Below are 16,795 nucleotides of genomic sequence, written 5' to 3'. Positions count from 1 at the left end.
CCTACATTGCTGGTGGGAAAGTCAAACGGCTTCCCTGCTGTGGAAAAATCTGGCCGTTCCTCAAAAAGTGTTAACATAACTCAGCAATCCCACTGCGAGACACGTACCCACGGTTGTTGACAACGCACTCAAATAGGCTACACAGCGCTGCTCACGGCAGCCAGACGGCAGGCAGCCCGGGAGCCCACCAGCAGGTGAGCGGATGGGCAGGAGTGCTGTGCCCGCCACACGGAGCACCACTCGGCCACCAACAGGAACGAGGTACCAACCTGTGCTACATCGTGATGACCCTCAGCAGCGTGATGCTGCATGATATCCGTTGTCGGGTCCTGTGTGTGTGGCGTTCCAGAGCAGCCAAGTCCGGAGAGGCAGAGTCACATCACTGGCCACAGAGGCTGGGGGTGGATGCGGGCCCCTCAGGGCTCCCTAGTGGGCTGATGAAAACATTTGGAAGCGGACGGTGGTTGCACAGCAGTGACAATGTGCTTAAGGACACATTTCGAAATGGTCACTTTTATGTTATGTGAAATTCACCTCAATTAAAAAAAAATGTTTTCCAAAATCGGTATTCAAAGATGGGGGCACCTGGGTGGCTCAGTGGTTGAGCATCTGCCTTCGGCTCAGGTTGTCATCCTGGGATCCTGGGATTGAGTCCCACATCGGGATCCCCACAGGGAGCCTGCTTCTCCCTCTGCCTGTGTCTCTGCCTCTCTGTGTCTCTCATGAATAAATAAATAAAATCTTAAAAAAGAATTCAAAGATGTTGGAAACTGAAGGCCCCCAGGGCAGCCTTGGTGGTGGTCCAGCCCCGTGCTCCCGGCCCCTCAGCCCCGTGGGCTCCCCTTCCTTCCTCCTTACCCGTTGGCCGTTCACTGAGGGACATTTCTCCATCGTCTCTAAGTGTGCACGGTGACCTCCTTCTCCCTGGCAGTACCTGCGGTTTTGCAGGATGTGCACCCCCTCTGAGCGGCCCCCCATCTATCTTAGCATGGATCTGAGCCCCGGACCCCAGGGAAGGAGCGTGGAGTCTGGAACACCTCCTCTTCTAGTGCTGGCGCTGCGGCCGCTGGGGCTGGTCACAGCCTCTTGTCCTGCTTCATCCGGAAAGGACAGCGCCACAGTCCAGGAGCTGGCAGTGGGGGGCGAGGGCGGATTTCCTGGTCGATGCTGTAACATCACCTCCGTAACCCCTCAGGATGGATAAAGACCCCAATACGCTGAAGATCTCTGGGACCTTGGGTTCCCAGCAGAGGGTGAGGAGGGCCGTCCAAGGGGAGGCTGGCTTATGCAGAACAAGCCCTGCCGTCCTGACACTTAGGTCTTGGTGTGACCTTAGGGTTCTGTTCCTGGGGGAGCACATCAGTGACATCATGGAGAACAAGGCAGGCAGCCGGGCGGCCAGGCTGGAGGCAGACCCCAAGCCGGTGGGCGGGGAGAAGCACGGGGGCCAGTGAGGACACACAGACTCCCACCACCTGCGGGCCTGCGTGTGGGGTCGGGGTGGGTCTGTGCGTGAGGAGCCTCCCGCCCATCCACAGACATTTAAGAATCAATACTGCAGAGAAGAGGGTGGATAAACCCGACGTCGTTAATGAACTGTTTGGGGAATTTCTAAATGGCTCCAGGACAACAGAATCGACATTGATATATGGCCTAATTGTTTATGAGAAATAGATTCCAGCTAGGGCCCTGCACGCCCCCACCCTCCGGCCCCATAAAGGGCTGGGCTGCAGAACAAGTCTCTGGCGCCATCTGCTGTTCGTCTGTGGCCACGCCTCCCCCACGAGCCCAGGCAGAAAAAGAACACAGGTCTAGTGGGAGTCCCCTGAGGTCAGGTCCTAAGGGATCACAGGCCAGAGACACAGACCCAGTGTTCTCGAAGGAGCCAGATGTCTCTGAGGCTGGCTGAGCCACTCGGGCGTGGGGAACACCTCACCTTCCTGCATGTGCATGGTCGACACTGATAGGTGGCTGAGTGCCGAGTGCCGGAAGCATGTCACTCCTTTCTCCCAATTCCCCAGAAGGCAGGTGCTGCCCCAACTGTGCACATGGGGAAATCCACGGCCACTTGGCTAAGTCGCTTGCCCTGCGTCTGGTGGCGGGAAGCAACCTGCCAGCTGCTCAGGAGCCCGAGCGCCGCCCTTGCTGCTGGCACCTGCTGACGGCACCCGGGAGCCACAGCCTGCTCCGGGGCCACAGTGGTCAGTGCTGTGCGTGTGCAATATCTTAAAGCAACTGCACTTTTCCAGGCAAATCAGGGCTTAAAGCGTTGAGCTTTTTCAGCATCCCAAGTACTAATTTCAGTGAGGAAATAATAGTGTGTATTCATTCTCTCACCTGCTTACCTGGCCAATGTGGCTTTTGAGGACTGTGCACAGAGCCTGCAAGGTACCCCGTTGTCTAGTAAACAGGGCCTCTGGGAGTGAGCCAGACCCTCTGTGTTACAGAGTCGGGTTGTCAGCTGACTGGCCAATCTGAAAGGCCAATCTCCAAACACCCACAGAGTCACATGAAGCTTGGCCATCCAGACTAGAAATTCCAAATGCCGTAAACACCACAGTGGGTGCCTCTCTCTTGTCTCACATGATTGCCTTCTAGAGCTTTACAAAAATATTCAAGCCAATTTTTTTCCCCAGAATGGTTATTGATACTTTGTCTAGATATTTCTGATATTTTCTTTCAAGCTAACAAAGCACAAACCTGTTGCCCCTGTTCACTTATTGTCCACAAAGGAGTCTGAGGAGTTTCCTCCTCGTGGAATACACCTGGAGTGCCATCTGTTCACACGAAGTGCTTCAGACCGTCCATACTTTACTTTCTCCCTGGGGAGCCGGCCGTGATGCTATTGAACTCATGCCAGGTGCATTTGGACAAGAACAAGGTCACGGGGATGTAACGGGGAGAGAGGACGGGGACGGCGATGGAAACCCAAGTCAGCGTCCTCCCAGCCCCCCACTCCCTGCCCTCCACCTGCCAGAATGACAGGAGCTCTGAAGGAGGAAGACCTCTCCACGCACCCTGGATTGGAATGGAGGAGGGAGGGGGGTGAGAGCTGCTGGAGTTGAAAGACCCCCTGCTCCTGGCTGCCCCCCATGTTTGGCTCAGGAGCTGAGCCAAGCAGCTGATCATGAAGTAGAGGGAATGGGGGGCGGAAGGAGGATGGGGAGATGGGAAGGGTCTGCAGGTAGCATGGTTGCCAGATGGTTGGTGGGCCAGCATTTCACTCTTGTTGTGCCCAATGCCCCGGCTTAATTCACTGACTCCTACTGGCAAAGTGGGGGTCGAGGAAATGAAGAGGATGGAAGATTCATGACCGTGAATGAGAGGATATGCAAATTCAGCATCTCAAGTTTTCAGGGAGAGCTTCCCAAATACTGAACACCCTGTACATACAGTCCAGAGGCGTCAAGACAGGCCAGGTCAGGGGCACCGTGTGTGGTGTAGCCCCCGTAGAAGGTGACCAGGGGTGGGTTGATCATGGGGTTGGAGAAGACAGTGGATGAATGTGTGATTTTGGGGCACCTTGGGGGCTTTCATTTTCTGCTTTTAGGCATTTATTTGTAAACACATCATTTATGTTGCTTTAGGCCTCACACCCTTTTTCAAGTTGCGGAAACCACATTAAACCAGCATAAGCAATACGGGCGATCTGTCAGCCCCTGTGGTGGAAAAAGATTTGGCTTCTGGCAAGTTTGAATGCAAAGGTTCTAAAACTGTGGGTAGGCCACTGACTTTCTCTCCATGCCCTCATTTCCTCGTCCCACGTGCCTCCATGCAGGCACGTTTCCTCGGTCCAACAAGCACAGACCCCAGCCTCAGAGCGATTGACTTCATTGGGGAGTTTGTTAAATTCCAGATGTTTCTGGGTGCCGGGGTAGCTCAGTGGGTTAAGAGATTGACTCTTAACTTCAGCTCAGGTCATGATCTCAGGGTTGTGGGATTGAGTCCTTCTTCAGGCTCCGTGCTGAGATTGGAGTCTGCTTGAGATTCCCTTTGCCCTCCCCCCATTCTCTCTCTCTCTCTCAAATAAATAAAATCTTTTTTTTTTTTTTTTTTAAAAAGCTCCAGATGTTCTGGATGTTTCTAACATGCACCGAGTGTGGAAGGTTGGGAAAGTAAAGAAATTAAAGACATGGAAGATGAGCTGCCCTTTGCCAGCTGTCTGGGAAGACAGTGGCGGGGAAGACAGGTTGAAGTTGAGAAAGATCCCCAGTAGTGCGAACTTCTCCCGCAGCGGGGCCCCTGGGCCTTCCTGTGGCCCGTGAAGTGGGAGCGCATCCCGGCCATTCTCACCCTCTGTTTTCTGACACATGAGCCACGACGGCTAGCAAGAGGTGCAAGAGATTCATGTAGAATTTGGTTTCTTTCCTCATCTCTTATTTATTTATTTTTTTTAGCAGGTAGGAGTCAAGGAGCAAGGATCAGAAGGGAGATAAGGGAATAAAGAAAAGGAAAACCGAGCCCTGCAGCGTGGGGCGTGCAGAAACAAGACGAGCCTTCCTTCTGTCAAGCCTGCAGGCTCCTCAGGGTCATATGCTAGCCAGAGAGAAGCTAGGGGAGCGGAGGGGAGTGCTGGGGTGCGTTTCTGGCTTGAACCCCACGCTGGAACAAGGCTGGACTGCCACGAGCAGTGTGGGTGCGCGTTCACAGACGACAGGCCCTCCGGTCCTGCAGCCGGAATGATCACTTTCTGTGGAACCGAGAGCTGACAAGTCACCTTAAGACGCTTGTCCATTCCGTTAGTGATAGCCACGTCTAATTAAATATGCATCTAGAGAGGAGACCTGTGACTTTTTTTTTTTTTTTTGGTTTTTTTGGGTTGAGTTTTGAGGTTGGTAATGGGAACATCATCACTTCCTTTGGCTGAATTGTAAAACTTGCACAAGAGTTTGCAAGTTCCCTTCTTGTGCTGTTCACTTCAAGGCTTCCTGAAAGCTCGAGAAACTCCTCAAATTCTCTAGAACCATGTGGAGGTTAATGTTTAGAAGCAAAAAACGCCCCGGCGTGGTGAGTGTCCAGCTGACCTCAGCAGCACAGCTGCTCGCCGTGAATGCCAGCCCCCTGACTTACAGGACTTTCTCTTCACTTTCTGCTTCAACAGGGCAAGTGGGACTCGACGTCGCCTGAGACAAAGCCAGCTGCGCCCGCAGAGGTAAGAACTGCTCGTCTTGGCTTGCTTTCCTCCGTGAGATTAGGAGTCATGGTTTAAGAGTGTTGCGCGCGCGGTTCCTTCTAGGTTCTGGGGTTAGTTGACACGGGCCCCCAGTGCAGCAGCCCACAGCGACGTGCTCTTGGCGGAGGGTCCAGTCGTCTGAGGTTCTGGGTCAAGTGCAGAACCGCCCTGACCCATGCAAGACTGTCGCCGTGCAGCAGGGGGCGGCCTCGGGCGCTGAGCCTGGAAAGTCCTGCGTCCTCCGAAGGCTGCGAGGTCTGTTCTGATTTGTGGATCACTGGGAATGGAATACACATGATTCCCCATGCATCTTTCTGTTTAAAACTCTGGCACGTGCCTTCAAAATAAGCCCGGAGTTACTATGGCAAGAGAGCCCTGAGAACGAGGTGAAGTGGGGTGGGGGCTGCCACGGGCACGGTTGGCGGGCGGGAGCCTACTGACTGCATGCAGAGGTCAGATCTTCGTCGGAGACTTTTCTAGGAATTAGGCCTGAAATGGATCATTGTAGATGAGGGTAGAGTTCCTGCAATATTGCTAACAGCTGTGTGGTTTGAATAGTTACATTATAAATAGGAAGTTTTATAAGGTGGTTTTGTGGGTGTTTGGCTTTTCCTGGCTCCCACGATACCGCTAAGTAAGAAGAAGGCTACGCGTTTGGGCGAAGCCACGGCATCTGAATTTGTCAGGCTGAGTATTCACAGCAGGCGTGGCGGGTACAGTGGGCCTTTCCTTACAGGTGCCAAACAGGTCACTTGAAACTTGGGTTTTGGGGTTTTGATCAGGCTTATTTAATTTATATGAATGCATCGGACTATATTCTGGTTCGTACTAAACAAAATACGTACTACCCCCCACCCCACAAGCCTCTGGAGGCTTCCTGAGGGTTGTACTTCACTGGGCTGTTGAGGCAGTGCTGAGAAGTGATGTGCTTCTTAGCCGCTCCTCAGTGGGTCCACAAGGCCCAGGCGGCAAGAGAGTCCCGGCCCATTCCAGGAACCCATATTCCTGGAGCAAAAGAAGCCACTTCTGTGAATGGTCACCATTGCATTTGACCGCTGGCATCCACATAATGGCACTTAACACTGAATTCTGTCGTTGTACTACTTACATACTTATTGTACTCCTGTCTGCGTCTAATATACATTTATAAATAGCTCCACACCAACAACTTGGTTGAAAGAAACGTTCTCTCTACCATTAGATCTTCCTTATTAGACATAGAAATTGTGTGCGTGGAATTGCAGGTTGGCAGTAGTGATTTATGTTCCGTGACATCTCAAGGTGGTTCCGGTTATTTCACGTAAGTGACTACACAGATGTGTGAATACTCTCCTGCATCTCAGGCCTTAGAACCTCTTCTGAGTCTAGCCTATAACCTGTTCAAGACAAAAAAAAAAAGGCAGTTCAGCTCTAGTTGGTGATTCTTATCAGAGCTTTATATGGCTTTCTATGGCCAGGTCAGGGAGGAGCTGTGTCTCGTGCAGTGGTGAAAAGTCCTGTTACTGTCCCACACTCCACACGTAGACTGGCCCCGCACAACAAGAATGAAGAGTTTCCACACTGCAGGTGGTTCTCTTCTCTTGGCCACAGACACAGATGTAGGCAAATGGACAAGGACATGTCTGGTGGGGGATGGAAACCGTACCAGGCATGGGTATACATGCGGGTGTCATCCGTGCATGGTCCCAGATGACCAATCCTACGTGCCTGTCACAATAGGAGCCACGGTCAGAGCAGCCCACGGCCGGCCTAACCCTCCTCAGGCTTGGCCACGCGCTCAGATTCAGGAGCCCCTTCTCACATGCAGGGTAAACTGATCAGAGCTCACGCAGCACCAGCTGGGAGCACCCGGGAAGCCTGAGAAGCCTGGGGTGTCCTGTTTGAGAGCCTAACGGGGACATGGCTGCTGGCTGCACGCAGTTGCCACCACGGCCCTGCGGAGAACTACTGCGGCACTTTACCAGGCGCGTCCTGCTGCTCACCCTGCAAACGCAGCAATGAGCCGACCCTTAGGTATTTTTCCTGCTAAACCAACAAGGTGTCTCCAGTCCAGCGGCTCATTGAATTTCCTCTTTCCCTATTATGGCTTCACTCTTTCTGGAATTGATTTTATAAAAAGAAATGTTAAAAGGAGACAAAGGAGGTTACGGTCCCGAGGCGCGGGATGCTTTCCTTTGCCGGGGCGCAAACGGAGCAGAGGGGGGCTCCTGCCCCATCGAGGCTGTGCTGGCTCCCTGTCTCTTGCTCTCTTCTTGCTGCCATGCGGTCCACACACATGCCCCCTCCTGGGGCTGCATCATTCAGTGACCTGATGACCTGGGGAGACCGTAACCATGAAAAAGTGGTTGTTCCCTTGGCTTTCCTGCTCCTTGGAGCCGAGGAACCTGGCCATCCTCATCCTCTTCATCATGGTGCAGCGCTGCAGGCCGGGGTTGCTGTGGGACCAGGGGGGCGACAAAGATGCCTGTTCCTGGGTTCAGGACGAGAAACCGCTTGAAGGCTTGTGCCCAGGCCGGGAGAACACGTGACATGCCGGATAGGCGCTTGTCTACAGCCTGCCTGACACCAGGGTGTGTGTGTGTGTGTGTGTTGTTTTACTTCTTAATTGTTTGTAAAAAATCTGTTCTTTTGGCAGATACCTCAATATGCAAAGAAAATAACACAGTAATTCAAACTTAATCCTTTGAAAGGGAACCAGGGAGTTAAAATGCCGACTTTCCTGGGACGTGATGGCCGCCCAGCAAGTCTTGGTCCCACACTAACCCTGCTGCTTCTTGCAGAATCTGGGCCTGGGGGCTTCCTGCGCGGCCCCTGCATGGCTCCCACATGCATGATCACTTAGGGTCCCCTGGACTGGAAGTTGTGCACGGTTCTCCTTTCCGTTTTGCTTTCTTTGAACGGAGCTTTAATTTTTCTCATCCTGGACTGAATTAATTCTGAGCCTTTGTAGCCTCTGAATCAGGCGGATTTTCCTGTTCGTCTTGTTTATCAATTCCTTCCCTGCCTCTGTCTGAGTCCTAAAGCATTGGCGGCGGGTGCACAGGCGTGCTGTGCTTCCCCAGGCGGCGACAGTGTGAGGCTGAGGGGACGAGACGAGGTGCTGAAGCGTGGGGAGCAGGCACGGGACTCTGGTTTTCACTCTGATCTCAGGGGTCAGATCCTACCCCAGAGCTGGCTCCTTGTGCTGGGGAGCTGAGTCTCCTCCTTGCTAGCTGGGCTTCGGGTTAAGGCGTCCTCATCTGGGGATGCGCTAGGGACACTGCTGGAGTCTCACCTCACAGTCCTTGGGTGAAGACAGGGTGTGGAGGGCCCGGGGTGGGGGTGGTGGGGAAGGTGCATCAGTGCTGTGATGGGTCACGGGGCTGGGATGCCCATCTCCATGGTGCAGGCAGGGCGCCCAGGGAAGGGTCCAGAACAGAGTTGGTAGCAGAGGGAACTGCAACCAAGAAGGAAGGCGTCTGCAACCTCTGGGTGTTTTGTTCTCTCCTTGAATCATCAAGAAAGAGACAGATACACAGTCTCATTCCCGCATTGACTTTAATCACTGGACAGTCCCTCCATGTGTATGCCACCCTTCAGCAGAAACCCAATGAAGCATGTAGGGGCCAATTTTGTGCTAGGAACAGCCTTTCCCTTCAAGATAGCTGGAGAAAAACCAAACATTAACTTTAGGGAAAAAGGTTGACTCCCACATTTTAGCATATTCAGCTATACCCGACTTCCCACCCATTTCCAGATAAGATCTATAGGAAAAAAAAAACAAACCCACAAAACACTGAAAAAGTCTCAAAGCTTTTTATTAAGTTCCAGGATCACAGATGATTTTTTTTCTTTGTCATACTTTCTATAAATTTCAAGAATTCTATACCACTTATGCAATAATTATATTAAAAATTTTAATTAGCTAAGGCTCAATTCATCCTAAAAGTATTAAAATGACTCCAATCTTTGGGTGGTGATATATTACAGATGCCTTGGGTTTAGTGACATAATGGAAAACTCTAATGTCTTAGGTGATTTCACCAATTTAAGGTGACAGTTCATGACACTTAGTGACAAATAGCACAAAAGAATTCAATGAACTGACAAGTCATTGGGATTTATTAAGGCAGCGTAAAAGAGGTTGCTGTCATAATTATGCATCCCAAGCAACCCAAAGGGAACTTTCTGTTTGAATTTGTAATTCGCCTTGTGACTTCCTCCTCTTGTAATCCTAGCCATTGAGATATTGACCTCAGGCGAACCCAGAGAAGCAGGAAGCGCTCTGCTGCAGCAGGTGTTCCCAACGGTGTCAGGGCAGAGCCAGGGCCGGGACAGGAGCAGGACACCAGCTCCTCCTTCCCTTAGCAGGAGGACCACTCCTCACCAGGCACCTGCCACTGTCCCGGCAACCTTCCGTGGCTACTCTTCCTTTACTCTTCCTGCATTTCACAGAGGAGGAAGCGAAGGTCAGGAGGAGTGAAGAAATTTGCTGAGTCATGCAGCTGAGGGGTGAGGCTCAAACTCTTGTCTTTCAAACGAGTAGGATGCTCTTTCAGTGCTTTTGCACATGCCAGCTTGACATCTTACATCCTATGCTCCAGTTTAGGCATCCTCTTCTAAATTATGGTCTTGGGGGAGAAACACTATAAAGAGCTATAGGAAATTATGGCTATCCTTATGATCTACTAAAAGTTAAATTAAGCTATTATTTTTTTTACGACGGTGCAACTTATTCAAGTCTCTGAGCCTGCCCGTGAGCTGTGGGCGCACCGAGGAGCCCGCCTGCGTGAACACCAGGGCTATGGAGAATGTCAGAGGAGGGAGCGGCCGGGGCATACGCTGTTGGTGAGCTCATGGCAGCAGACGGTCGCCAGCCATCGCCAGTTGTGAATCCACTGCTTGATGGAGCCCAGCCATGGTGGGGAGGGGGCACCTGTGGAATGGCAGCCCCCGAAACACTGGGCTTCTCCCAGCCCTTAGTTTCCCATGGAGCACAGCTTCAGCAACACAGCTTGTTGGCCTAGAGACGTCAGCACCCGCGATGGCTTCCCCTGGTTTCTCCGCTTGAGGAGTCGTGCACGTTGCTTTCTCAAAACGTGTACTGTTAGTCCAATACTGTGATTCTTCTATATGGTTTTCCTTTTGGATATTTTCCTTCCTCAGTACACAGGGGCCACTCTTTATCCCTTTATCGTGCTCTTGGGGTCGGTGGCCAGCAGCATGGCAGCTGGGTGGGATTAAGAAAGGACCAGAAGCCCATGGAGCCAGGGTAGAATCCTATCCTCTCCTGACTTAGCTACTAGGCCAAGGAATATGACCTTGACCCAGGCCACGTTACCTTCTGGGCCAGCGTGGACATGAATTAGAGATACGCAGTCAGATCTTTTAAGTACTTCGTTTTTCTTTCATGTGTGTTTAGACACTCATGGATGTGCACATATAAATATACAAATGTGTGTTACGTAAACATTGTACACGTTTATAAAGGCAAAGATGTTTGTTGCTGTTGGTCTCCAGATTCCTTTTGCAAGCACTTTCCCTCACGTTATTAGCAGCTGCCCACTCATGATGAAGGGTTCCCATTTCATTTTTCAGAGAAAAAGCTGGCATTTCAGCTCCTGTGCTTTGGGAAACTCATGGCTCCCACACGGGCCCATGCGGACCCGTGCACCTGCTCGTCGTGGGCTGGCTCCCCTCCTGGGAGTGTGCCTCCACTTCTCTCCTTCCCTCTCTGCCCCATTATGAGCTAGTCTGGTGCCTTCAGTCCCACCACAACTGCTCTTGTAAGAAAGGGCGAATGAAAAAATCACACCCTGCCTTCTTTCCTGGCCCCGGAGAGAGGAGAGACATGGCAAACACATAGCGTTGTCTTGGTCTGGGCTGGTCCGTCTGATTCTGGGGGACTCAGAGAAATGGGACATTTGAGCTAGGTTTCACAGGGGAAGACCCGCACCGAGGTCCCGAGGAAACCATTGTGGTGGTGGTGGTGGTGGTGTACTTCTTGGGCATATCGTGCAAGCATCTTCATTCCGCTGCTAGAGGATGGATGCCCCATGTGACACCAGTCGCAGTCCCTTTAAAGCACTGCCCAATACACAGTGATGGCTGGTTTTCAAAATGATGTCTCTTTCAAAAGTGTTTGGAAGATGAATATGCCGGGATTGTCATGGAGATTTCCCAGGGCATGAAAGGCAATTTCTTGCCGTAGTCACCATGACAACATTCAGTCCACATGCTTCCATATATACCTGCAATTAAATTTCATCAGAAAGGAAAGGTCTCCAGTACAAAGCCGCTGGTTTCACCATGACCGCTGAAGATAGAGACTGGAGACCCCATCCATCTCTAATGCATTTCCAAAAGCAGTAAGTCTTGGGCGACTACTTTCTCATCCTTACGGGAGTTTCAGTTGAATTGCAGTTAGGACACCTCAGAACATCGTTACAACAGACTGATGATTTCAGGTCAGGGTTGTCCGGACTCTTGCCTCCGCTCTCTGCCCGCCCTGCTCCCTCTGTGCTCCCGCACACTGTCACCAGGTGAAGACAGGGAACGAGAATGGTCGGTGAGCACAGTGTTTCAAACGATTTGGGCAAAACGTGTGATGCAGAAAAGATGACATTTTTGGCTAGGCTCCTTTCTGAGTTTTCTGTGGCCCATGTTAACCTGAGCCTCCCAGGGGTGGGGGGCAACCGTCCACTTGTGCCCCTCATGCTCTGCAGCCAGAGCAGACTCCAGGTCTCCGTCGGAGCAGGTGCGTGGGCCCCCGCATCGGCCAGGAGCTCTGCTGAGCTTGTTGGTGCTGCTGCCTAGATGCTGCTTGTTTACCTCTCAGGATTTCTTCTTTTATAGGAGACCAGATAGCTACGCCCTTCGAAGTAGATATTGAAGCCTTTAATTTTATCCTGCCTGGAGAATAATAAAGGAAACAGTTTGTCACCCCAAACAAGCCCACCCTTCTTCCTCCAAAGAGCACCCCCCCAACCACCTGCCCGGCGATGCTGATGTCAGCGATGCTGTGAACAGTCCCTTGGGAGATAAGCTGCTTTTTCAAGGGGTTGCCCCTGTTACAGATAGAGAAAAAAAAAAACGTTCTGCTTGTATCCCATGCAGTTGTGATAAAACTGGAACATCAACAACCCTCCTTCCACCAAACAAAAATTCAATAAAAAAATTCAAAGTTTCCATCCAACCTGAATACGATATCCTTTTGCTAAAGCAAAGGACTATTGAAATAATTGAAATATCAGGGAAGGATCACAGGAGCCCAGGCTGTAAGGAAAATTTTTATACTGTCCTCCAACACTCAGAAATACTGGGGAGTAGGACTTGAGGTGGCGTGAACTTGTTTCTCGGCATGTTCTGGAAGCCCCCAGGAGTGGGCTGCAGAGCCACGTGTGCAGGGTGGGCTGAGTCCCCCTGTGGCAGGCAGGCTGCTCCCCACAGCGACTGCTGCTTTCTGAGAGAGACTGCATGCAGGTGTTAAGATCCAGAACTTTCAAAGGGGTGAGATGCCGATTAATTTTAGGGGAAAAGAATGGCACTAGAATGTCTTTTCAGCTCCTGCTGCTTTGAGAACTCAAGACTGACAGGTGCAGGGACTGTCTGGACCCAAACGAAGGAAGAGACAAGAACTTTTGTGAGAGCAGGGACAGCACTTGTTTCTATGAATTTCCTGATGTTAGTATTTTCTTCCAGCTGTCAGTAAGCAAAATGGAATAGAGGGGTGTTTAAAAACGGGCATTTTCTCTACTGCCATAATTCAGCCTACGAACAAACCATGCTTTATTCCCAAAGTACGTAAGCTCAGGAGTGTGATCATTCTGCTCAGAATGTGCTAATTACCAGTCCAGAATAGGAAAAATGCATGGAAAACATGCAGGTGTATGGCACATATTTTTAAAATCTTATATTCTAGGTTCCTAGCAAAGTCTTTCTAGCAGGAAATAAGATGAATAAAAATTCTGCCTGCGGATGTGCCTCCGAAGGGCCGACGTGGTAACCACTCTGTGTGAGCTGTGTGTGTGTGTGCACGTTTGCATGCGTGTGTGTCCATGTGCACACAGGACATGTGCAGGGATCAACGTGCGTGAGTCCATTCTGCCATCCGGGAAGGGAACATTTATTAAGCCTTTGTGCTGCAGAGGCAATAGAATGAGTGAAAAGGTGTTTGGTTGGGGCACATTTCCTGGGACAGCAACTGGTGGGGAACGGACGATTGTATGACTGGTTTCGTTTGGCCAGAAAAGACATCTCCTTTGACGTGTTGGTGTGAGAAAGAGCTGGACCAGCCATCCCTCTGTCACGTGTGCCACCGTCTGTCAAGGCAATTTCTCTCTCTCATCTTCAGTGTCCTCTTTCTCTTTGATCCCTTCTTCCCATACCCTATGTTTTTATACCAATTTATTTCCACACCCACACCCGTAACAATGACTTCTGGCATCTGTCACCTAAAAGCTGATTATTGGTTGGTAGGGTTTCTGGGCAGCATCTTTAGGTCTTCAGAGGAGGAGCTGACTTATGCACCCACAGGAGCTTTAAAAGAAACCAGTGTCATAGGCCTGACCCTGACCTTGCTCCTGGCTTATAAGTTTCATGTGAAACCTTGCACACCACTGGTGTGGCCCAGATAAGGCTCGTTGCAAGTGACGGCTGCAAAGGACCAGTGGTTCTGCAGGGAATTTGGGTGCTCCGTGTTCACCAGGGAGGCAAAGCAGATTTAGTTGAAGACAGAAAGTGTGTGCACGGGAGAGCATGCATGTGCATGTGTGTGTCTGTGGCGTGGGTTATTCAAAGTGTAAGACAATCCTTGCATGATCTGTGTCCGTTAGCAGACCCGGTGCTACCTAAAGAAAGAAGCAACTGTTTTTATTCACCTTCCTCCTGCTAGGGTGCCCACCTAGTGGGACAGTGCTCCTGGGCTGGTAGGGCTGCTGCAGGGAGCATCTCTCCCCACCTGCCCCCTGCGGTGTGGCTGACAGTTTGGAACATTTGACTTGTTCCCCGGGAAGCTCCTGCTTTGATGGAATCAGCCAGATGTTGTGTTACAGGCTGTTAGGACTCAGCAGAGTCCATGAGCTTGCGTTGAGAGCAGGAGAATGGACAGCCTGCCCCTCGCAGTTGGGGGCCCAGCCTGCCTGAGTGCGAGCACGCAGGACCTAGAGCTTCCACCCCATTCCTTGCAGGGGGTCCGAGCTGCTGGAAGGGTGCAGGGTGGAGGCGGAGAGAGGGCGGGAAGAGCAGCAGGGGCAGCTGCTGGGAGCTGACAGGGCAGAGACAGGTGCACAATGGCTCAGACGCCCTGCAGCCCCTGGGCTCCCGGGGGTAGATCATGCTCAGGTTGCCGCACAAGATGCTGCACAAACTCTTAGGAAGGTAAGGGGGAGACCGGGCACTTGCCCTGGGGGCCCTGGGGGCGGTTCTGACACATGCTGCTGGGCAATGAGTGTCCTCGATCTTGGCAGCCACGGCTAAGGTCACAGGTCGCGGGGGGCACACAGAGAGCAGCCCAGCATTGACACCAGCTGTCCACATTCGCACTTGCCTTGTCTCTGAGGGCGTGCCCCAGCCCGGATGGACGCAGTGGGTTGCTCTCCTGTGCATTTGTACAATCAAGGAGGTCACGGGTCACTGCGTCACCCATGGGACGCAGTGGGTTGCTCTCGTGTGCATTTGCACAATCAAGGAGGTCACAATCACGGGTCACTCAGTCACGGGTCTGTGTTTTTAGAAGGAAAAGGAACGAAATATGACAAAGTTGACGTTTATTGAAACCGTTACTGAAAGCTGATATTTTAGAAGAGATTCTGATTGAGCCGATTGCCTTTAACTTTTTTTCTTTTTCTATCGTAAAATGCACATAACAGAAATTTATTTTTATTTTTTATTGGTATTCAATTTGCCAACATATAGCAAAACACCCAGTGCTCATCCCGTCAAGTGCCCCCCTCAGTGCCCGTCACCCAGTCACCCCCACCCCCTGCCCTCCTCCCCTTCCACCACCCCTTGTTCGTTTCCCAGAGTTAGGAGTCTCATGTTCTGTCTCCCTTTCTGATATTTCCCACTCATTTTCTCTCCTTTCCCCTTTATTCCCTTTCACTATTTTTTATATTCCCCAAATGAATGAGACCATATAATGTTTGTCCTTCTCCGACTGACTTACTTCACTCAGCATAATACCCTCCAGTTCCATCCACGTTGAAGCAAATGGTGGGTATTTGTCGTTTCTAAAGGCTGAGGAATATCCCATTGTCATAACAGAAAAATTTGCCATTCTAACCATTTCCATTTACCATGTTAAACATTTCCAAGTGTCCCGTTCAGGGTCATTGGGTACGTGTCCTTAGCTGTGCAACCACCACCGCCCATCTCCAGAGCACTCTCATCTTCCCAGACTGAGACTCCACCCAGGGAACACGTGGTCCCCACTGCTGCTGACCTCAGCTCTCGCCAGTTTGTAAGTCGGATAACTCAGGATGCATCATAGTCCGGGCAGTGAGTGTGCATCGGATTACGTCCAAGCAGGTCAGGCATGAGAGCAACTCTGTCTGTGGGATCTGCTAGAGAAATTACTTTGAGTCATATCCCTTTTTCAGGGGAGGAGGGTTATGAAATACAGGGTTTTAAAAATCACCAGCATCCTGACATGGGTATGGGATTTGTGAGTCTGAATACTTTTTTGAGGAAATCTGTGATTTCCCACCAACTTCATATATTTTTTTTATTTACTTATATTTTTTTATGTTAAACAAGAAATGTTCTGATTCTCCTGTTTTAGTAAATATCTCCAAGTGTGTGTATGCTTGTTATCTGCAGATCTGTGGTTAATAAAAATGTCCTTTGTAGATCTTCATGCTAAAAATATAATTTTAAGATAAACTTATGTTTCACTTTAAAATCACTCCAAAATACTATTTTTTTAATATTTTATTTTATTTATTCATGAGAGGCACACACACAGAGAGAGGGAGAGAGCAGAGACACAGGCAGAGGGAGAAGCAGGCTCACATGCAGGGAGGCCAACGCGGGACTCGATCCCAGGTCTCCAGGATCAGGTCCAGGCCGAAGGCGGCACTAAACCGCTGGGCCACCGGGGCTGCCCAGAAAGACTATTTTTAAGGGTGAATTTTAAAAGGTGAATACAAGCTGTTTCCATCTACTTTGGGGATTAAGTAAACAAGGCAGTGAGGCAAACATAGGGCCTGCCCACCGTGTGGAAGCGTAGACCACAAGCAGAAGTTGCACCCCTGGACTTGCGTCCCTCACCCGACCCTCCATCTCAGCGAGCGCTGCATCTCTAGGAGCATTTCCTTATTGATAACCCTCTTTTTCCCAAAGACATCAATAAAGTGAACAAGTATAACTAATAGGAGATTTAAAAACAAGTAAGTGCACGTGTAGGGGAAGGAATTAAGGTAAAGACATGGATCTGAAGCGTGGTGTGAGGTTGGTATCCCAGATTGAGGTCCGGAGGCGTGGGGTGCACACAGACCGTGCACCATGGACATCATGCCGAGGCTGCTGGCTCCCCGAGGAGGGGAACACACGCGCTCCAGGCTACAACAAACCAAACCCCAAACCAGTGGGTCAGGTGAACACATCCCTTTTTGTCACTGAGCCCAGAGAGATGTGCCTCCCGCA

The 16,795-nt window shown here is 50.9% G+C and overlaps 1 protein-coding gene and 1 long non-coding RNA gene across 4 annotated transcripts in view; one reads left to right on the top strand and one right to left on the bottom strand.

Moving 5' to 3' along the window:
• The window catches only part of RPS6KA2 (ribosomal protein S6 kinase A2), a 345,946-nt gene that overhangs the window by 45,535 nt on the left and 283,616 nt on the right, over window positions 1-16,795 (top strand). Inside the window, exons 1-2 of one of the 3 annotated variants that reach the window (XM_072830518.1) lie at window positions 4,918-5,007; window positions 5,102-5,152. The exons of 1 other annotated variant lie outside the window; for it this stretch is intronic. In XM_072830518.1, coding sequence (XP_072686619.1) covers window positions 4,966-5,007; window positions 5,102-5,152 — 93 coding nt within the window. In that variant the 5' untranslated portion in view covers window positions 4,918-4,965. Of the gene's footprint in view, window positions 1-4,917; window positions 5,008-5,101; window positions 5,153-16,795 lie in introns of those variants that run through there. One more of the 3 variants, XM_072830504.1, reaches the window with a different exon arrangement.
• LOC140635603 (uncharacterized) lies at window positions 8,965-15,729 on the bottom strand. The gene is made up of 3 exons (XR_012032945.1): window positions 15,594-15,729; window positions 14,696-14,873; window positions 8,965-12,060 (listed from the first exon to the last, which is right to left on the bottom strand). It is a non-coding gene; the product is annotated as an uncharacterized lncRNA (long non-coding RNA).

Source organism: Canis lupus, chromosome 1, assembly GCF_048164855.1.
Source record: "Canis lupus baileyi chromosome 1, mCanLup2.hap1, whole genome shotgun sequence".
Lineage (NCBI taxonomy): Eukaryota > Metazoa > Chordata > Mammalia > Carnivora > Canidae > Canis > Canis lupus.
The sequence above is the reverse complement of the archived record's forward strand: the minus strand, read 5'-3'. Positions and strand labels throughout refer to the sequence as shown.